Source organism: Lissotriton helveticus, chromosome 1_1, assembly GCF_964261635.1.
Source record: "Lissotriton helveticus chromosome 1_1, aLisHel1.1, whole genome shotgun sequence".
In the NCBI taxonomy this organism is placed as follows: domain Eukaryota; kingdom Metazoa; phylum Chordata; class Amphibia; order Caudata; family Salamandridae; genus Lissotriton; species Lissotriton helveticus.
This window is the reverse complement of record NC_136057.1, coordinates 916,340,138-916,362,972: the sequence shown is the minus strand read 5'-3', so window position 1 is coordinate 916,362,972 and position 22,835 is coordinate 916,340,138. Positions and strand designations below refer to the sequence as shown.

Here is a 22,835-nt window from a genome sequence, read left to right as displayed (position 1 = left end):
CTCCTTCCCTCAGTGGCGACGAACGAGGTGCCGCGCGGCCGGAGACTTATTTGACATACAGGGTTTTATGACACTAGACGCGATCAGAGATGGATATGAGATAGATCACCCACATAATTTCCAATACTTTCAGCTGCGACACTGGCTTACTCACAAAGACAAACTCCCACATGTGAGCCGCTTCCTCACGCCCTTTGAGAAGTGGCTCCTGACCAAATCCGAGGACAAAAGGGCAATTACAGAATTCTATAAATTACTGACCCCACCCGTGCCACAGACTAGGTCAGCAGGGCAGAGGCGATGGGAGAGAGAACTAGGCCGGGCGCTCTCCGATATGGAATGGCAAGACATCTTTTATCGGCACACCACACAGCTAGCTCGCAACATGGCCAGTAGGGAGTCCGCGGTTAAGGTGGCCAGTTACTGGCATCTGACCCCGGAGAGGCTACACCAGAGTAACCCCAGCCGGGACCCCAAGTGCTGGAGGGGTTGCGGACACACAGGGACCATGATCCACCTGCTCTGGGGTTGTCCGGAAGTGCAAGAATATTGGGAGGTGGTACTCCGGGACATAGACCTATATTTTGAAACGGAAATCCCCCGATTCCCCGCTTATGCAATACTGGGCCTGCCTAACAAACTGACCTTCCCGCTCAAGTCAATCCGGGGGAAACAAATGGGGCTGGCAATGGGGGCAGCGACGCAACACATCCTCTCACTCTGGGGCAACACACGGAAACCCACACACACGGGATGGCTCCACAAACTATGGTATATAATGGGGATGGAGCGCATCCAAGCCTCCCTTACGCAAACCTCTGACACCTTCAGGGAGATATGGTCGCCTTTGGTGGCGCTGCTATCCCACGAATTCCATGAACTTACATGCCCGAAGTACCTTAAAGTCCTCAGATTGGTGGATGAGTTTCACAAACCACAAGGTGACGGAGAAAAGAAAATACGGAAGAGACCTAGGTGAATCACTAGAATTCACACAACGGAACACACCGGAGGGAGGGGGGAGGGGGGAAGAGGGTAGTTCAAGAGGAGGGCAAGTGGGGGTTGGGGTGGGCAGAGGGGGGGAGTGGGTACGGGAGTTCTAATGTGCATCGTAGAGACGGAGGCCACCTTCACCAGCATACATGGACTCATTGCATCTGCCCCTGGTGACCGGATGTCTCAGGTTGGGGCCAGCGAGGGGGGCATTAGGAGAAACACGAGCTGTAGCTGTCCTACCATTGCATTGTTTTGTTTTGATGCCAATAAAATAAATGTGATCCAAAAAAAAACAATGACATCAAAGTTATGTTATGTAAAAATCACAAAAATTACAAATTGTGTTTATAGGAAACAGTAGAAAATGCTATGTATACCAGTAGGGTGAGGTTGACCAGGTTCTAGACATTCTCCAGGGTTGAACAGTTAGCCGCGGCCAAGATTGTCTGGAGCACCAGGATCTAGGCATGCTTCGTAGCTGACCAGTGAACAGGTCAAAAGCTTATTCATATGATTAATCTCTTTTGTGGAAATTCGGATCGGTCAGAAGGGAAAAGTGGAGAACTGTGGCCCAGCAGGACTCCTCAGAGTAGGATTACATTAATTTTTCTGTCCAGCCTTGAAAATCACAGCGACCGAGATTGGGTCTTCCTCAGGCACATGTTTGCACCTTTTCTTATGTCTGCAGATTACCTTTCCACTTTTAACCTTTTCCGAAGGGCGATCAGTTCTTTGCATGACAAGATTTTGGGAATTTTTACATGCATTTGAGGCTTCTTTTAATCAAATTATAGGTTCTTTTTACTTGCACTATCTATATAGTATAGAAAAAGGGTCTATTAATGTATCAGTCAGTACCAAATTAATCTTCCTTTCGATTCACTGAACTGCAGATTTCTTTCTACCATTGACCAGTAAGTAAAAACAGTAGCATAGCCCCAATCCAAATCAAATTGATATTATCTACACTTAACGTGCACAAATATCCACTTACAAACAAGTTATGGTGCAAAAATGTTTCCTGCAACAGTGCATCTTGTACGATATATTTATTTTACAGTCCTTTTGTTAAAACTGATGATATATATATATATATACATGGGGCGGCATAGCTGAAATTCCAAAAAAGAGGATAAACTTATTACATCATGTCACAAAGCCATATCCTTTTGCACAATTTATATATAAGTTAAATGCAAACATCTCAAATACAATATATACAAATACATAATGGTATTCGCTTTCTCAATGTGTAGACAAGTCAGTTATGACGATGACGAGCAGCTTGCCAAATTCAGCATTCTGGATCAATACTGTATAGAAATGTCAATGTAAGAACAGTCTTCTTTGTAAAGGTTGTTTAAGACATTTTGAGGTAAATCTAGGACAATTTACTAGACCTCTGTGTATAAGCTGTGGTCACTTGTGCACAGGCCACTGACTTGTGCTCATTTATCAGTTGTTAATGACGCTTTGTCCATATGTTTGGTTTATACATCCCCGTGGACCTCAGTGCCCTTCCTTGCTTCCCCTTGCTTACCTTCTGTATTCCTGCCGCACTTCCTCACCAACTCCCTCTTTGTTTCCTCTATTATAGAATGCATTTTTCTTGTAGCAATCTTTTTGATTAAGTGTGAAATGGAGTGGTATGCACTACTTCCTTGGAGCAAAAAATATAACGTGTTTCTTGTTAACTATAATCTTATACTCGATGGAAGGTAACTCGTTATTTTGTGTACTACATCATGGGATTCAATTGTTTGTGACCAGATCTTTGTTTTGCTTTTTTCTTTGCACTGTTTTTTATTAACCATGATTTCATGTTTTCCTTCTTTTGACATCCTTCTATGTTCAATGAGAAAGTCATGTGCAAAGAAAAGCATCTTTAGAAATAGGTTAAATGTGCATGGCTTGCTTATTTCATTTCATATAGTTCTCAACTGTTATGAAGTTGTTAAACAAAACTACACAGTAACTGTGAAGACATCAAATGAAATGGGAAATAAAATAGTACTATACATATGACAAAACTAAGGTAATAAATCTTTACAAAGAAGCAAGACAATTTATATATTATTTAAAATTGGAACTGAAAAAATAAGAACACCCCGTGATAGCAGCTGTACCTCCTACATTTACATGTAGGTAGTAGCGTTTTCCAAGCTGGTGTCTGACTACACGTTTTTCGAGGTGTTGAACAGTGCCCATTAGTAGTGTAGCGGTACATTGTTTTATTTGTCTCTGTGATTCATCATCTGTATCATCACGTTTGCAGCACATGCCATTTTTGTTGATGTTTTAATTGTTGATCTTTTTTTCTCTCCCTACTCAGCTCTTGACCTTGTTCTTTGCCCTTCGTTTTGTTGGTGAGAATATCACAGTGATGTCTGCATTCAACTTGCTTCATTTGGTGACAAAGAGCCAGCCAGTATCCCTGCGAGCCTGTGGGCTTCCCTCAGGTTGAATGAGTGCAGCTTGTCTTTGTGATGCATTCTGAGGGCCCTCACAGGGGGTGCGTCTGCCGCAGTCAATGACTCTGTATGAAGGCGACCTAAATTCACTTCTTGTACCCTGGCACACTCTGCTGCAAACAGAGGGAGCTCGTCATTGCTTTCCTTGGACTCTCTGGCTCCATTTCTAGAGTGCACTCTCAACTCCCAGGGGTTTAAGCGTTGTCCAATATATATATATATACTCACACACATACAGACAGCTAACCTTGAAAAATGATTCCTTTGTGTCAGGTAGGAAAATAAAAATCCTGGTTCCTGGTTCGAAATAGAATGACCAAAATGCAAACAGTAAAAATGGATGTAAAACAGAATAGAGAATAACTGAAGTAGTCATAGAGAAATAGGCTAATTTACAAAAAAGTATATAATTAAGGCTAAAATAAATATTTGGAGTACCTGTTGCAATACGAATAGAGCCGTGCACACCGTTCAATAGTCGCGGGAATATGTCTTGACTGCGCAAATTGTCTCAGCGAAATCTAGGTATCTAGACAGAAAAATCCATGCTTTCGGTTGTCCCACCCCTCTATCTGTAAGGGATGGAGATATCCTTTTCATGATCAGTTTAGTGAACGTCGTTCAACATAACATTAATAATCATAGAAGTGCATGCGCAACCCGTGTAGACTTCACAAAACAGAGTGATGCAGCCATATTTAGGCTTGCTGAAGCTTCTCTGTTTTATTATAAACCTAGCCTTTTATTGGAACAAATGAGATTCCAGCTTGTATGTGTAAAGTGGTCTTAAACATTCTGACCATTGACCATACCATTGCCACCTTCACAAAAACTCTAGTCCTTACAAATAATATATTAAATCAGGCAGTGTAATTACGACCTGACGTGCGCGTATTTATTGGTTTTGCTCAGATCTGTACTAGATCCAGCATGTTTTAGTTTTGATTGTATTATTGTTCAGTAGACGTACGATATGAAATAAATAGTACAAAAGGCTACCAATGATTCAAAGGAATAAAAATATCTCTCGTCTACTTCCCTATGTAGAAGTGTCAACATGTTTCAGCTATATATAAAATGCACTTGCCAGTCTCTTCTCTGTTTTTTACCCCCATTCATTTCTGTTGTATATCTAGTACAATATTCGGTATTACTAGGTTCCTAAATGCACACATACGTACTTAGCTTGGTGTGCTGGCTCTTAGCCCTTCATTCTCTCTATTGCTAGAGCCAGAATTCTCTTCCTGAGATCAGTATCTCAGGCCCGTCGGTCTTCCTCATGTCTGGTGTACCCGACTCCTGCAGCAAAATATATATTTGCTCCTCGAAAGAGAAGAAGGTATTTAAAATGGAGACTAAATGATGAAAAGTTAAAATTCGCTGGTTACCATAACACACTTCTTTTATCTACTTAATGATGTTGGTTGCCAAGAGATGTGACTAGAAGAAGCCTGGTTTTAAAACAACCGAATATTTTGAGTGCATGTTGTGTCTCTTATAGCTTGGTGGACTTCACCACTGGCTTTATGTGCTAATAAAAGAAACTAGTGACTTTTTATTATGTATGTTACAAGATAATAATTGAAATAATATTATTAATAACAATAATACAATTAACAAGAATATTATTATGCGTATTGCTGAAAACAACGAAGACAACTGCCTATTAAAACAACCATTCCACCGATTTGTGTTTTCATGAAGGTGTTAAAACTAGTGATTCTGTGGCAAATGTTTACAACTTTTTGTTTTTGTTCTGAACTCGTAGTAATACATATTCAGACATGTATTCAATACCACATGTCTACATAAATAAAATGTATGTTTTGGGGGACTTCGATGCTTAAGCACGTGAACGTGTTTGTGAAATATGCTTAGCTAAATATTCAGCATTTTCTAGCTCGAGGGGAGTCCTGCTTCTGTTTCGTGACCGTTCACTTGTAGATTTGCGATATATACGTCATAGGGTTAGCAGGTACAGGTGTATAATATCCGCAGGGAAGAACCAAGAAAAAATATAAACACATATTACTAGAAAAAAAAAACATGCTATCTGTGCAAGTGGCAACACAACTAAACCCTTGGGAGGAGTGTTTACACAAAATGTCCACTAGATGGCAGCCTAACCTCTTTATTCTCGAAGAAGGAGTTTAACACACCCAGCGCTTCCAAAACTTAAATAGCCCACACCACGTGGAATAAACGAACAATTGTATAAAGTTGCATTTTTTTTTAATAACACAGCCTATTTTATGAATGCACTTGCACATCTTGCTTGTACGCATACTTACTTCTATACAGCTGTGTTTGTTCCAAATATTACACTTAGAAGTAGAGACGTGTTTTGGAAGTGTCTGTGCATTAAATTAATTCTTAGTTTACTGTGACAGTGTCACGCAACAACGGCCACGTTACATCCTCCTTTACGTTTACAATTGGCCTCAATAATCCTTATCTGATTTTTTTCAATCAACTCTGCAGCCTTCCGAGTATGTTTTCTGAGACAGACCACCCACCTTATGAAGAGCATTTCACCTTTCGCTTTGCTGTGGGTTTTATCCTTTGGGTTCCATTTTCTTTAGGTGTGCTTCGTGTGACACTGAATGCTGGCTTGGCTACCTGCATCACTTGTTTTCTGCATGGAATTTAAAAAAGGCCATTTATGCTTAATCTTGAATGAAATGTCTGTTAAGTTTTTAAGTTGTCTTATTACAGCAGAAGTTGCTCTCGTTCATTGCACAGTTACTGAAAACTCCCACACCTCTGAAAACAACAAAGGAGGCTTTGACATCAGTCTGTATTCCTGTTGGTCATAGTTTGGTAACCACGCGATCTCTGAGACTGATTCAGCGGGATCCACCGGATCTAACGCCTGCCACTAGAAAAGTCAGATAGCTTTGCAACTGACTTTCATTGCTGGTTTTTTATTAGCTTTTTATTGATATTGTCTGTACGGGGGGTGTAAAAACAGCACATTTTTAAACGGCAAGCTTAGATGTGTAATTGTGTTTTTGTGTTACTTGAGATGTTGTAGAATTCAATGCTTTTACCATAATTTGCTAAAGCTGTGTGGGACCTACTGAAGGTGACAGGAGGGGTTGTTGGCGCCCAAAGACCCTCAGCATCCAAGGGGACTTCATGCTGGGTGTGCAGCAGAGTAATAGTTAATGGCGGCAAACGAAGGAGACAGAGTTTAACTTTTAAATTGTGTGCTGTTACCTTCTGGCAAAAGTGGCTACAATTGTGAACGGTTGTGAACCCAGTGGCATGGAGCGGGAACAATTAGGTTCACTGGAGGGGTGAACCTTTTGATGCAAGTGTGTCTACAAGGGACATCACTCCCTCCCTGACCAGCCTACTGGTATCACTAAAGTCTAGGGTCTTCTACGATAATCTTTTGGAAGGAAACCCAGGTAGGACTCACCTAGGTGATTGTTGTTTGGTGATGCACATGCATTACCAATTAGAATAAATTAAGCTGATTGCTTATTTTTGTAGGGATCCTTTAGCCCTGACGAATGCCCCAGACCACAAAGGATAATTTTTTGAGGGCCGAAACATGTTGGTAATTAGCAGGCAGGTTTGAGCTATTGCACTCTCGCTACCCATCGAGCTTAATGTTTTTAGACATACATATGTTGAATCGGCCCTGGTAGTACCATCTTACTGGGGTGGGGAGAGGATGCCGATGATGAAGCATGACACTACTATGTATGTGCGACATCCTCTTCCATTAAGGACGGACTTCTCATTTTAATCCGATCTTTGCTGAGTTTAGTTTTAGCGGATGACCTCTATGCTAATTTAGGCCATGGTCATCTGCGTGTATCTGTGATCTCCTTTTCAGACACCCTACTTGTATGTGATATATGAGTTATTTACGGGAGGGATGAATGAGATGTATGGGTGCATTGTCCTCCTCCTCTCAATTTTGTGATGAATCCAGCTACAACATGTGGCTTGCATTCATTGAGGTATACCACCTACTTAAGGTAAAATGACTGCACAAGTGCCATCAGTAGAATTAATGTAAATTGAGAGCAGTTCTCTTTTGCCGTTTATTATGTATTCTCCAATAGCAGTGTGCAGAGATGTATTTAAGTATTCTGATTGTAGCATGCTATATATATATATTTGAATTACTCCATTGTCTCCCCAGCTCCCTGAATCCAGCCGCAGGGCCACAATGGTATAGACAAGTTGCTTCCCAGAGTCCTAGCAAAATTCCACCCTCAGACGACTGGGCTACAGCATATGTTGGAAACATATATGTATGGTATAGCAGACAAAGCCCCACAGGAATGTGGAGCAGTGTTGTCTATCATAGCACACGTGGAGCCTTATAGAGGCAGCCATGGGCATGGTACATGCCTACAAGCTCATGTTGCATGTCACATCCGTAGACCCTAAGAGTAAGTAGGGCACACCCACTCCTATGCCATTAAGTAGCATTAAGTTTTCGTTAAGTAACAGGAAGTTCACATAGGTGCAGCTAATTTGTCTCTTGACATACATATCCGCAAGATGACATATGTCCTTTTTGTTTACCACACCATGCATGTTCAAGTAATTTCATTCCCCGTAATTCTCATACGTGTCACCCTATTCACAGGAAATACTGGATTCCTATTTCTGCCACTGTTGCATAGACCACTGTGGAACCTTTTCACGCCCCGAGAGATGAGATGCTATGCTGCTCAAAACTGGACCAGAAACCCTGTAGAATGCACATCTGGGCTCCTACACAAACACTTCAGATGTCGAATCAGCACAGGTGGGGCTGTACAATACACCTAAGAAAAGTGTATTCAGTTGTACTTAACTGCATTTACATGATACAATCATCATATTCTCTTATTCGCTAGAAGAAACATGAGTCTGATCTAGAAAAGGACACAAAGCAACACATGGCAGAACACCTTTAGGCTTTGATGTAATGGCAAACATTTTTATTAGATGCACACCTGATAGGGAAGTGGGATAAAGAAACATAAATGACAAATAAATGAACCTATGTCAAATACTCACCAGGAATATTTATAAAGGCAAGATAAGTGTTAGGCAAAATGTTCCCAGTAGGAGCAATTGCCCTTTTAAATAAAAATGTAATTATGATTTTTATTTGCAATAACAAGCCATTACAACACATCCCAATGTGCAGGTTCCACAGTGTTTCTAGCATATCTTCTCAATAACATCAGCATTGGAATGCATTTCAAATCAAACAACAAACACAGTAAAGGTCCCTATGTGGGATGAAGAGGGAGGAGGGGGGATGAGGGAGGGTCTCCCGTAGAAGAATATTTTTAGGAGAGCAAAAAGAGAAACCGCATATTTGCCTAATGGTGCAATGGAGAACCACGTTCGGTGGTGATTGCAGCACTGTTATTCGCATACCTTTACCATCAGTTCTTGTCTTGACATGCTACGTGGGGCTAGATACTGCCCTAGGGGGTCAAAAGAGTGTTGGGTACTAACGGGGAGGGGGGCCCTTGCACCCTGTCAGTTTGTGGAGAATCTGGGGAGGAGTAAGGGGGTGGTTGTTGCGTCTGTCGCAAGTAGCAGCAATATATATGCCAGATGTCCTTAGGACGAGAGGTTGGGAGCTGAAGTGTAGCATAAATATCAGTTTGTGTATCACAGTATGACATGCTATGCATCCACATGTCTATCGTTGGACTGGTTTTTGCTCCCCAGTGAACAGCAATTCCCAGTAATGGGTAATTTTTTGTGGACTTAAATCAAAGTGCAACCCACCGACAAATGAATCGAGCCAGTGTGTAATGAAGATTTGGCCCAGCCCGTATAGTTACATAGCTAAGGCTATGTTAGTCATGCTTGACCTGTCGGCAGCTTTCGACACCGTCCCTCATGACGGTCTCCTCAAAAGACTCTGGGAGATCGGGCTGCGAGGGACGGTGTTGGATTGGTTTCAATCCTTTCTATCGGGGCGCCGACAGGTGATCTGGGCACCTCCGTTCTCCGCGGAAATGCCGCCGCTAGAGGTGGGGGTTCCTCAAGGGTCTATTATGAGCCCCACCCTTTTTAATATCTATATGGCCCCTCTGGCGGAGGTAGCGGAGACTTTTGGTGCCCAGATTATATCCTACGCTGATGACACCCAGCTCCTGTTTACATGCAGGAAGGGCGAGGCTTTTGATGGCGCCAGGATCAAAGGCTGTCTGAGTGCGGTCTTTGCATGGTTTCAACGGCACAGCCTTAAATGCAACTCAGACAAGTCTGAGTTGCTTTTCTTTGGCTGCGCTCCTGACCCCTGCTGGAAATCTTGGTGGCCCCAGGAGATGTTTCCCCCTGAGAAGGCGTCGACCCAAGCTAAAAACCTTGGGGTGGTGTGCGATGACGGCCTTTCTTTCAGACCCCAAATTATCGGGCTGGCCGGGAAATGCTTCGGCATCCTGAAGATGCTTAGAAAATTTCTTCCGCTGCTCTCCTTGCAGTATAAAAAAATTATTGTTCAGGCGTTAATTGGGTCGCGACTCGACTACGCCAATGCCCTATATTTGGGATTGCCTAAATATTTGTTGGCCAGGCTGCAAATAGTGCAGAATTCAGCAGCAAGAGCTATTTTCGGCCTTCTACGGAAAGCAAGAGCCTCGGATCTGCTGAAAAAGCTGCATTGGCTGCCCATCTCCAAAAGAATCGTATTTAAGATTCTTACCCTGGCGTTTAAGGCCCTTCATTCTGTTGGCCCAAACTACATCAGGAAGCGCATGGTTTTTTATGCGCCGCGGAGGATGCTGCGGTCGGCTGGGTTGGCTAAGGCCGATGTACCGTCTATCAGACGTGCCCGGATGGGTGGTCGGTCTTTCCGGTACCTGGCGGCATGCCGCTGGAATGAGCTCTCTATCACCCTCCGGAAAGCCAACAGTCTCCTGTCTTTCAGACGAGAGCTGAAGACTTGGCTCTTTTCTGCATAATTTCTTGGACCACTGCGTGCTGCCGTGTTGTGTGTTTTAGTTTCAGGTCTCTTTGCCAAAGCGCCGGGACACCCTTTGGGGTAGCCGCGCGCTATAGAAGAGACAGTACATAACATAACATAGTTAGTTACCTTTGCACTTCATAAGTGTCTTGGAGGTCTTTTGATGGCCAATCAACCACATATGAAGTGTTTAGTGGCTTGGCAGTCACAGAGAAGAGGACCTGAGAAGATGGAATAGTTTCTGCAGAGGCCAAAGCAGAATGTAAAGCCGTGCAATCCAGTTGGTGGTCCCTCTTGGTTGGTTTACTCAATGATGATCTTACATGGCAGGAAAGGATCTTTCCAGTAGTCACAGACAGTCGATGAAGGCTTCAGATTTGGAGGATCGTGCAGTTAGCAAGTTAAACAAGCATTTACAATGCAATGGTCTCGGCATTGTTAAAGTTAGAGCTATTGGCATTGCTCATGACATTTTTTTTGATTTATGTTTTTGTTTTTAAAACATATAAATAAATGGCATTGTCATTTACAATGCCAGTAGCTTAATCGCTCTCGCAAATGCAAGACCTATTGCATTTGCACCCGCACACAGAGCCACACACACAAAGCCACCCACACACACATACAGAGCCACCCACACAGAGCCACCCACACACACACAGAGCCACCCCCACACACACAGAGCCACCCACACAGAGCCGCCTACACACACAGCCACCCACACATAGAGCCACCTAAAAAAAAGCTACACACACAGAGCCGCACACACACAGACAGAGCCACACACACACACACACACACACACACACACAGAGCCACACGCACACACAGAGCCACACGCACACACAGAGCCACAGACAGACAGAGCCACACACACAGACAGACAGAGCCACAAACACAGAGCCACACACACAGACAGACAGAGCCCAACAGCAACACACAGAGCCCAACACACACACACAGAGCCCAACACACACACAGAGCCCAACACACACACAGAGCCCAACACACACACACACAGAGCCAAACACACAAAGAGCCCAACACACACACACACAGAGCCCAACACACACACACACAGAGCCCTCCACACACAGAGCCCAACACACACACACACAGAGCACAACACACACAGAGCCCAACACACACAGAGCCCAACACACACACAGAGCCCAACACACACACAGAGCCCAACACACACACAGAGCCACACACACACACACACACAGAGCCACATACACACACAGAGCCACACACACAGAGAGCCACACACAGGGAACAGAGGGCAGAAAAACAATCACAACGAGTGAACAGAGGGCAGAAAAACAATCACAATGAGGGAACAGAGGGCAGAAAAACAATCACAATGAGGGAACAGAGGGCAGAATCACAACGAGGGAACAGAGGGCAGAATCACAACGAGGGAACAGAGGGCAGAAAAACAATCACCACGAGGGAACAGAGGGCAGAATCACAACGAGGGAACAGAGGGCAGAATCACAATCACAATGAGGGTACAGAGGGCAGAAAAACAATCACAACGAGGGAACAGAGGGCAGAATCACAACCAGGGAACAGAGGGCAGAAAGACAATCACAACGAGGGAACAGAGGGCAGAAAAACAAACACAACCAGGGAACAGAGGGCAGAAAAACAATCACAACGAGGGAACAGAGGCAAGAAAAGCGAGCACTCAACAAGGGGGCACGGGGTGGAGAGAGAGCTTACCTGCATTATCCAAGCTGCGGGCCGGGGGTCACATAAGTTCCTCCTACCCGGGATCCTGCGTGCGGGCAATCACAGCGCTTGCAATCCAGGAAATGAAAAGGGAAAGCTCGGCCGAGCCAGCACCCGGGTCGCGGGAAGGCGCTGCGCGGGCAGACGGGGCAGTCAGCTCATCGGATCCAGTTCAGCGGCAGCCCGGGGAAATCTCAGCGCAGCCTTCCCTGGCAGCGCCGCCTGGCCAGCGCCAAGAAAACAAACAGTGACAAACTGTACCTGCCCCCGGCGCCAGCGACCAGGAGAGACTCAGCGCCGGCTCGGGCCCTGCAGGGCAGAGGGACTTGTGCTGCACTCGTTGCTCCCAGGGCTGCTGCACCTTCCTGCCCACCTCCTGCCCCTCCTCCTTTCACTCCCCTCTCCTGTGCCTGGTGCGCTCCCAGCTCCGCAGGAAGGACATCAACAGCAGGTCCCCCTCGGAGCTGCAGTTACAATCTCCCCAGTAACATGGCGGCCAGCCTGAGGAGCGGGAAAGGGAAGGAGGGAGATGGGCTGCCACGGAGCAGGAGGGAGGGAGCGGGTCAAAGGGAAAGTGCAGGTTAGGGTGACCACTATAAAAATAAGTTTAATTTAGATTAATTCTATGTAAATTTAAATTTGGAATAGATCAGCTCCCCCTGGGCGTTCCTCAAACACCGTTAAACGTAAAACTATAATAACATAGGTCACACGTGAGAACAGCAAAACTGCAAACCTTGGGAACACATTTGCTGTTGTCGGTCGATTGAAGACTGGGTGACGTATAGGTTCACAAAGAGTGGTTAACAAAAGTCAAAAGGAAGCCCACAGAGACATATATAACTTAACACCACAGTACAAACAAGGATCACTAGAGGACAGATACTTACCCTCGGTAGCCCCTGCAGGAAAGCGGACCACGCCATAACACCAACCATCTTTCTCCGAGGTCAAGAAGCAATGTCTCGGAGAAACGCGCCGTGATTTTCGGACAGGGGAGCGTGTTTTTCTTTCTCTCCTCTTCCCATTGGCTGGAATGTAAAATTCCAGCCAATGGGAAGAGGAGAGAAAGAACCTAAAAAACACACCCCTCAATCCCCAAAACACGGGGCTTAAATGGACAGACGCCCCTCTCCTCCAATGGCTGGCCTCCGTTTAGGAAGCCAGACAATGGAGAAGAGGGGCGGCTTCAAGCCCCACACTGAAAAACATAAGATCTCGCCGGCAAGACTGCCCAAGCGCAGCCTACGCAGGACGAGACGTAATGAGAGCTTTCAAAGCATGTTTTCCGTTTAACAGGAGCTGGATACAGACTTTATTTGAATGCAGTAGACACTTTTCCACAGTGTGACTAGATCACTTTTCCGACTGGTGAAATCAGCTGCCAATCTGGGGTATTTTGTGCATAGCTACCTAAGGCAATGACGCGGGCATCATGAGCTGGTTGTTTTCACATCCTCCCTAGGGGGGGAACTCCGCTAACAGGTACTAGTTCACAGGGCTACCAGGCACTTGGTTTCCCACAGGCAGCTTGTTGCTATGACTAGTGAGTGATTGGACATGGGAATCCGGTTGTGATTGGACATGCGGGTCAGGCTGTGATTGGAAATGCGGGTCAGGCTGTGATTGGACATGCGGGTCAGGCTCTGATTGGACCCGATTCCTAGTTTGAGGACTTGGGATGTTTGGGTAGAGGTAGCAACCGTTGAATTCGACTGTGATTCGAGAGGTTCCTGTGAAGAACAAGCTTTTTTTTTAATGCTTTTCACCATTATCATCTTGGGTAATAATAATATATTTTACGTCAGCAGTTAAGGAAAGGCTTGAAACCCTCGTTTTTTGCTCGGAGCACTAGATGTAAACAGATGAAACTTTATTCAACATCAAAATGATGGTCTGTTTTTCTTTAATTAAAATGTTCCATTTATGTTTTCATTGCAATTTTTAACTATGACGACAGGTACCGTTTGGTCAGAAAATGAACATTGGCAGAAAAGCAATTACGACATCAATACTAAAAAGATTGCCAAAACCTACTAAAAATGTACACGATATCGCTGGTTCAGGTTTCTTTACCTTGGAATGGCGTTAGTTTTTTTTTCCGTGAAGCACCACTGGTGTCGCTTTGTAAGCTCGTTTGAAGATGTACAAACCGCTAAGTTGATTTTTGATATTTTTAGGTCGCGTATTATGCTTTCATTACTCTTTTGTTAACTTTTTATTATTCACATCATTTAATGTTTAAATCACATATTATTTTTGGTATTTTAAATTGAAACAAAAGCATTACGATATGGAAGAGTGGGAGTGTTCTAGGTAACAGATCTGATTTTGCAAAAAGATATCCTTTATAGACGTGAGGATCTTATTTGAACGCTACACTTGGATGTTATGATGGAAGTGATACAAGGAAAGCAGGCTGATTGACATGGATGTATGTGCTTGCAAAAAAAAGGAATATTCACAAGTACCTGTTTATCTGATTGTTCAACTTCTAAAATATCAATATCGGTTATTCCAGGACTTAAATGCTATTGAATTTATTCATTTAGAACATTTAAACTACATTGAATGTTCATGAAATCCCAGCCAACACATTTTTTAATCATGTGTATTTAAGAAATAAAGCTTTATTTAAGAAATAAAATAGAATTTTAATTAAAATGTCGGGGAAGAGTTTCAGTATTTTACCGTCCCTTAATTATTTGTTCTGTCAGCGGCGAACTTGCATTTATTTCAGACTGTGAATCCACATTTTTTTTTTTTAAACCTGACACCTGGGGAAAAGCTCTGAAAATATGTATACTGATTTTCTTGTACGAGCATACCATCATAGCAGATTAAGTGAACTGCTGCAATCAAGGAAGCACAAAGCATAAGTAAATAATGGTCATAGAAGTATAAGGAGTTTACACAATAAATAATAGCAGAGCGCTGAAAGGAAGATTTAGGATCTGTCTTAGAGTTTGGCAGAGAGTGTACTCCATCACAACAGTGACATCCTCACATGACCCGACGGAGAATGGGCTGTTGGCCAAAAATGTAAGCAAGAGGACAAAGAATGCAATGAAAAATTGGAGAGCAAATGTGTTGGGACATATTCTTCACTATTTCCGAGCAGAAAATTAAGGAGCTTCTCATTAGCCTTAGATCAGGGCCCCTTGTGAACCCTTGTGCACCTAAAATTCTGTAACTAGCACCTGATTGTGTTGCCAAACCTTTACAGCATGTACTCAATCATGCCCTTGATTCTGGTGCTGTCCCTCAACCTTGTAAGGAGGCTACCGCAATCACTCTTCAAAAAAAGCCTAATGTTGATCCTGATGATATGAAGAACTTTCATCCTGTCTCGCTTCTGCCTACAACTACCAAAATCCTGGAGAAATACCTTAATCAGGAATTAGTGATGCTCATTGAGACATGTGACATTCTGGACCCTTCACAAAAAATCTTTAGATGTGGTCACAGCACAGAATCTGCACTGGTGGCTGCTACGGAGAGTATCAGGCACCTCGTGGATCAGGGTGGGGTGACTGTCGTGGTGCTGCTAGATTTGCAGGCAACCTTTAAAACACAGTCTCACCTGTGCGCATAAGTCAGCGCCTTCGTCAGGCAGGTGTCAGAGTGAAAGCCCTCAGTAGCTGAGAAGTTTAATCTCTGATTAACATCTGGATGAAAGAACATGTTCTTAAACTGAACACGGAAAAAACTGAGGTGCTGGTGTTTTGTGTACAAGAATCCATCTGGTCCTGCTACTGGTTACCTGAGGAATGTGGCCCTTTACTAGCGCCTATTAAAGTGGCCAAAAATCTTGCAGTAACCTTTAACACTTCCCTGAATTTTTACTCACAGGTTAATCATATCATGAGTACCTGCTTCCGCATAATCAGGACTCTTGGGATGGTCTTTCCTTTTATTTCAGTTGTATTGCGTCACTCGGTGGCCATTGCTTTAGTCTCCTCCAGACTAGATTACTGCACTTCGCTCTATTTGAGGATTAATGCCTCCTCACTTAACAAGCTACAAGTGGTGCAAAATGCGGCTGTGTGCCTTATTTTTAACACTACCAAATGAGTGTCTGTCAGAGATGACATTAGCTGTGTTGGTTTCCTGTGAGGAAACACATGGATTTTAAGGCTATTTGCCTAGCCTTCCTCGCTCTCCATCACAAAGAGTCCAGCATCTCTCCTCCCTATTCAGCTGGTATACTCCAAGCACGTCACTTAGATCCTCCTCAGCAAGGAAAGTCTCCATGCCCAGGTTCCGGAAAATCAGATGGGACATTTGGTCCATCTCCGGGCCTGCTGACAAGTAATGGAGTTCCCTACCCGTCCACATCGCTAGACTTGACTGCTTTGCCTCATTCAAGAAATCATTTAAAACATGGCTTTTCTCATCATTGGTTCTCTGGATTTTCTGTGCTTAACTCTGTTTTTCGGGTATATCACTTAGATACCCTTGGGTTTAATGCGCTTTATAAATTAATTTTTAATTTCATTCATTAGAACTGCCTCCTTATATGTGATTGTAACAAAAGCTGACGTAACGGAAAAACACCTTACTTATAATGGTGTGATATATTTGTGCAATTTGTTTTTTAGTAATTAACAACATTTTGGCAAATTTACATGAAATGCAGATCTGTCTTCACGTGATATTTTAGCACAAAATTTTACATGTGGAAGCATTTCATGCTAAAAAATAGTGTAAAAAAAGAAAGCTCTGCAAACAATAGGCTCTCGCATTCTGTTATTCCCTTGTATGTGTGTACATTTTTTGCAGCAAATGACACATTCGCTGTAAATGTTTTACTGTGAATGGGGTGTAGATATGCAAAGTGGCGTAATGTCATAATTTCAGGAATTTTGTGTTAAAAGCATAACTCGAAATTGATGAAATTACATTAATTGCACCTGTATAATTTACAGTTCACCATATCTACTTCCTTTTGATTTGGGATCCTCACATAATATCGTATGGACAGATCGCTGTATTGCAAACGACATGTTATAATGCTTGACCATGCCCTAATTGTGGGAAGCATATTGTTCACTTGGGAAGCAAATGAGCAGCCGAGTTCATCATCTTTCACTCCTTGCTGTGTTCCACAATCCTGCTGCCGCCATTCTCCCCCTGTGCTACTGACAGCTTATGGAATACCCCTCCAGGCCACTGCAAGTTCATTGGCCCTTGGGCAGTGCTGGTAGAGCAGGCACTCAGCCATATCCTGAGTGCAGTGTCTCAGAATATGCCACATAACAAAACGATCAATGCTGATTCCTCTTCAACTGACAGAGGGCTCACGGTAAGCTTGCAACTCCATTTTTGGCACAGATGTAACAATACCATGACAACTTGTACTTTTTTTAACATGGCCTTGATGGGATTAAAAATCTTCAAATTGTCTTTAATAATTAAAGTGGTGTTCGAATAAAAAAAGAATCCTCTTACACCATCATCTGGACTGTTATCCCAATGTATGAAAATCCCAGGTATCCGAATCTTTTCTTTAGCATGAGGGACAAACTGTGGCTGCTCGTTACCTTTTTTCCCCTTTTATCTAATTTGTTAATATTATTAATAATGGCCTTGCATCTTGGATAGGTGCAGCTGTATTCAAAATAACTTCATTCAAAAGAAGCCTCCGGAGAGACGATAATACTAGGCCACAGATCCCCTCCAACTTCCAAGTTAAGGTCCCTTAAAACATTGGGAAACATTTTCTTAGAACAGTGTGCTTTGTGGAATCTGAGGAAGGTATGGTTAGGAGTGATTCATGGATTTGTGTCTTTAAAATAGTTTTTCTCTCCCAATTTATTGATCTTCACGCTCTTTTTTAAAATGTATTTAATGACATTTGTGTTGTCTCCAGCCTGCCAATAAATATGCCCATAATTTTTCAGGCACTTGATTGAGGGATCATTTACTTTAAGCCTTTTGTGGCCATGTCTTGCTTTCAAACAGTTGCAGCAGGATATTGCCAACCAAATGGCACTGCTGCAACAGAAGGGATTTGGGCCCTTTTTGTCCCCTCCAACTGTGATCTTTTTACGGAGCTTGAAGAATAAAGGATTTAGGTTTCAATTCAATTCACCAATATAGTGCAACCCATTTAGCTACACAGTAAAGTTCCAAGTGGGGAAGTCAGGTTAAACATAGATTTATTACAGATTTAAGGCCAACATAATATAAAGCTGTCTCCAGAAACATCACATAGAAATACAGAATTATCAAAGGACTTCCAACTCTGCAAATAAAATTAATTCTCATTGTAAATAATCAATGGGAATCTCAGAAGTGATGGTACATAGTAAAAGGAACATGGCAGAATGAAAAGGTTGAAACGTCCAATCTTCCTGTCTATGATGCATGAAGATTTCTAATTCCCCAATTTTACTACACTGAAAAAGCTAAACTAAGCTTCAATAAGATCCACAAAATAAAGAGAAAGATGTCAGCATAAAACTTCAGTAGAAGTTTCTAAATAAGTATTGAATAGCATGAAGCCATACAACGAGGATAAAGCATAAAATGTAAGGCACAGAGGTCTAAACCTCTCCTATCCTAAAGAAGCCTCAGCGTAGTGTGTTCAATGCCACAGAACATTGCCTAGTTATACCCTAAAAGATCGTTCTAAATTATTGTCTAGACCCAATTAAAGACCACCTTCAAACAATATTCTAGCAAGACACAGTCATAATTCCTTCTCCTTTGATGTACATTTTCAAAACTCATCAATAACTCTTTCTCCTTTGATCCACATTTCTCAAGTTGACCTTGAATTTCTGCCTTCATTCCACACAGACAGTAAGCCTCCCCTCTGGCCATAATTACTTTCACCCTTGACTCCCTTCTTGCTTCTTTATCTGCTTCGCATAAATGAGCCTACTTTCCATTTATTAGGTCATAGTATCAGGCACTTGGAAAGGAGGGAAAACACTCCATCCGAGAAAACATCTACATTAAAAGACAGGTGGGTAATGCTAGATCTAAGATGAGTAGGAATTGCCATGGGATTTTTAGGCTTGCCCAGACGTTGGGTTGTTGATCTGTTAAGGAAATATTTACAAGGCATGGGGAGTGTCCAATGCGATATATGGGGAGGGGTTGTGGGATTATACTCCTTGTAACTCACTTCAAGTTGAGGAAAACACTTTTGCTGTGACTGCCTATCTTAGCTTCATCTCGGATTGCCCAAAAAGAAGTTGGGTTGTGTTTTTGGAAGATCAGCGTTTATTGAAACCTTTCCTACTCTGGCATTCAATCTGGTATAGAAATGAAACAAGCGTCATTTAATCAGCCATCTTGGATTATCTTGCTTTGGACTATGCTCTCAAAATCCCCTGGCTCTCTTATATATCTACATCTTTTAGGACTTTATTTAAGGTGTCTGTACTACAAAACCCTTTGCAAGTTATATCTCTTAATAACGTTTTTATTAAAGCAACTTTTTTTGGTATAGATATGACCTTAGAATGAGCGAGGATCTGAGTAAGCAATATAGTTGACTTTTATATGTCAATCAGTCTTCAGGAGAGTTGTCAGCACTATATTTGTACTTCATTAATAGCATTCAGCACTGTTTTGCCCTGACAAGATTATGTGAGGGCATAGTACATCATCTAGTTGCCTTCCCTTGAAATGAGAGTATGTCCGCCAAATTCATTTCCTTGGCCCCTGTGATGGTCTCAGCAAAGCACCCAGCACTTTATGATGTTCTATGGTTTTTACAAATATTTAGGGAGATACTACCTTAAACCAATTCTCCTTGCACAGAATATTAGAGACTATCGGCCACATGCATCAATCTAGGATTTTGCATTTCCTAAATAGCGAAAATTAAGGAATCGCTATTTAGGAAATGCAAAATCCTATGCATCAAGAAATCCTAAAAGTTTTTAGGATTTCTTAATTTTTGGAAATTGCTATTCCTTAATTGCGAATCGCAATTAAGGAATGGCATTACATTGATTCCTATGGGCCTAGAGGCCCATAGGAATCAATGCCGTTTTGCATTTTTTTTTTTTGCACTCGCAATTTGTTGATGCATTGCAAGGGTACAGAGGGGGGGTCCAAAGGACCCCCCCCCCCCTGCACCCCTGAAATGTATTTTAAAGTGCATGTTTCACACACACACATGTCCTAAGGACCTGTGTTTCTGTAACATGCAAGTTTAAAAAATGAATTTTTTTGCTTTTTTAAAAATTTTCGCAAATTAACACGAGGGTCAACCTCGTGTTAATTTGCACTTCCAATTTCAAAATTCGCAATTTTTAAAAAAATGATGCATTGCATTTAAGGAATCGCACAAATGCGATTCCTTAATTGCATTCGCATTTTTAAGAAATGCAAAAAATAGCGAATTTTGACACTCTGTTTCATGCATCCCAAAAACGTATTTAGGAAGTGCAAACGGCCGAATTTACCGATTCGCACCGTTTGACTTCCTAAATAGGTTGATGCATGTGGGGGAATAAAACTGCACTGAGTTATCTGTTTGCACTTCAAGGCCCCCATGTTTGTTTTAATGTTGCACTTTATATAAGGGTTCTTTATATCTCAGGAAAAGTATTGTGTGTTAGCTGTGACTCGAGGAAGTGCTGGGGCTGCCCCCTTTCAATATTTCGGTTTTTGTAAACTGTGCCTTTTATGCTGCTTTTGCACCGTATATCAGAGATTATAAAACTACACTGAGCCATTTGTATGCACTTAAAGACCTTTATTCTGATTAATGTTGTATTTCTGACAGGGGGGGCAATATCTCGGGGATTTATTGTGTGTTAGTTATGGCTTGAGGAAATAGTGGGACTGTCTCATTTGAACTTTCAGTTTATTTCATTTGACCTTTTATATGATATTGTATGCACTTTTATGGCTGTTCTAATATGCCGAATAAAGATAATGTAACAAATACTTTTCATTATTAACTCGGTTGTGCTATGTTCAGTCCTCCTTCTGCTTTTTAGAACACTAGTAGCAGGCTTTCAGCCACATATACTCTTGTATTTTATGGCGCATGAGAATAGATATTTACATTTTGAGCCAGAAGACACACTCATGCAGTGAGAATAGCTCCTCCTCTTTCCAACATCTCTGATATTTCAAGACTAAACCCTCTCCACACTGCAACCAATTGATAATTTTCTTTCGTTTTTGCTATACACAGCTTGTTGACCTAGATGTGGTGTACAGGCCATCGTCACTGCAACAAAGGAGACTTGGGGGGAGATTTTACTACGAGTTTTATGCCATATTTTCTTCACAAAAGCGACGCAAATCTATGCAATTAGTTTTTCTGATTTACTTTCCAGAATTAAAGTGAAAGTAACGCAAAGCAGCGCATAGTGCTCCTTTGCATTACTTAGCGCCAAGGAGGCGTACCTTGGAAGGACCATGGGCATTCCCATGCAATCACCAAAGGTTTCTGACACTAAACCCAATTTAATAAATAAAGTAGACCGGGTTTAGCATCAGAAAACTGCGCCCTTTTGATATAGGCGCAAGGAAGGAGAAATGCTTTCATTTTGCCTTCCTTTTCCGACTTTGTACCTTTGCTGCACTGTACACCACACATACAAAGAGGGAAAAGGGTTAAAGTCAGTCTATGCATAGGATTTTCTACTGAAAGACTACCCTTCCAGTACAAAACCTGTGCCAGACTCACTGAGACACCCTTGCATCATGTCGCAAAGGTGTCTCAGTGGCGCGTGGAAGCTGATTTCAGCGCCTGCACAAGGGAAAAGGGAGGAGAGATCCATATTTCAGTAAATTTGGCGCTCAACTTCTCTCTCCTTTTCACGCAGCGCAGCATTTGTGGCTGCTGCACTGCACTGTGTGAAAAAGTGGTAAATCTGCTCCTTGCTGGCTTGTCGAATCTCTTTATTTCAGCCCTGATCTGTCACAGGGTGGCCTACATATGCTAGAGCTAATCTCCCACACGTCTGCTCTTTTCCCACCTGCCTCTGGAATGCCCTGCTGTTCCCCGCTGGACACTGTCTGTTATGGATGACTGGAGCGCTGACTCGTCAGCTTTCTTTGTCCTGTGTCACTCCATCCACGACATGGCACTAGGGACTGTGGAGCGAAGTAAAAAAAAGCAGCCACAAGAAAGGTTTTGCTCATACATGCCAACATTTTCTAATTTGCAAGAGGGAGATTTCGGGGGAAAAATCGGAGAAATTGATTTTCCCCATTGACTTACATTGAAGACGAGGGGATTTTAGGCAGACTGCGAGGGGGCCAAATCGAAATGCCAGCACCAACCAGAATGACATGCAGTACCACAACATTGAGGTCATGGTAAGAGCTTAATTTGGAGGGTGAGAGCAACATTTTAGCCTTCGATAGAGTAGGAGATGTACCACACGGGGAGCTTACTCAGCTCTCCTTGCTGCGTTCTCACTGCCATATTTCCCAGCCAAATAAATGTGATTTTGACAATCCTTGTTCACGTTTGAATGTGAGAATATAAAAACTCAGAGTTCTGCATGCAAAAAAAGTATAAAAAGTAAAGAAATTACCTTGTTTTTTTCTCCCCATTGATCAGCAATTAATCCTACTCCTACTATTGTAGGGTGTACTTTATTCCCCTTTCTACCATAGAAAGACATTTACTCCTGCCCCTGATGACCGACCCATTCCACGGTGGGAAGGGTACAAATAATGCTTGTGAAAACAGGACCCAGAAACTG

At 42.6% G+C, this 22,835-nt stretch overlaps 1 protein-coding gene across 3 annotated transcripts in view; it reads left to right on the top strand.

The window, feature by feature from the left end:
• MSRB3 (methionine sulfoxide reductase B3) overlaps positions 1 to 22,835 on the top strand; it is a 402,481-nt gene that overhangs the window by 160,093 nt on the left and 219,553 nt on the right. Inside the window, exon 2 of one of the 3 annotated variants that reach the window (XM_078676305.1) lies at positions 3,329 to 3,455. The exons of 1 other annotated variant lie outside the window; for it this stretch is intronic. In XM_078676305.1, coding sequence (XP_078532431.1) covers positions 3,380 to 3,455 — 76 coding nt within the window. In that variant the 5' untranslated portion in view covers positions 3,329 to 3,379. Of the gene's footprint in view, positions 1 to 3,328; positions 3,456 to 8,085; positions 8,242 to 22,835 lie in introns of those variants that run through there. One more of the 3 variants, XM_078676297.1, reaches the window with a different exon arrangement.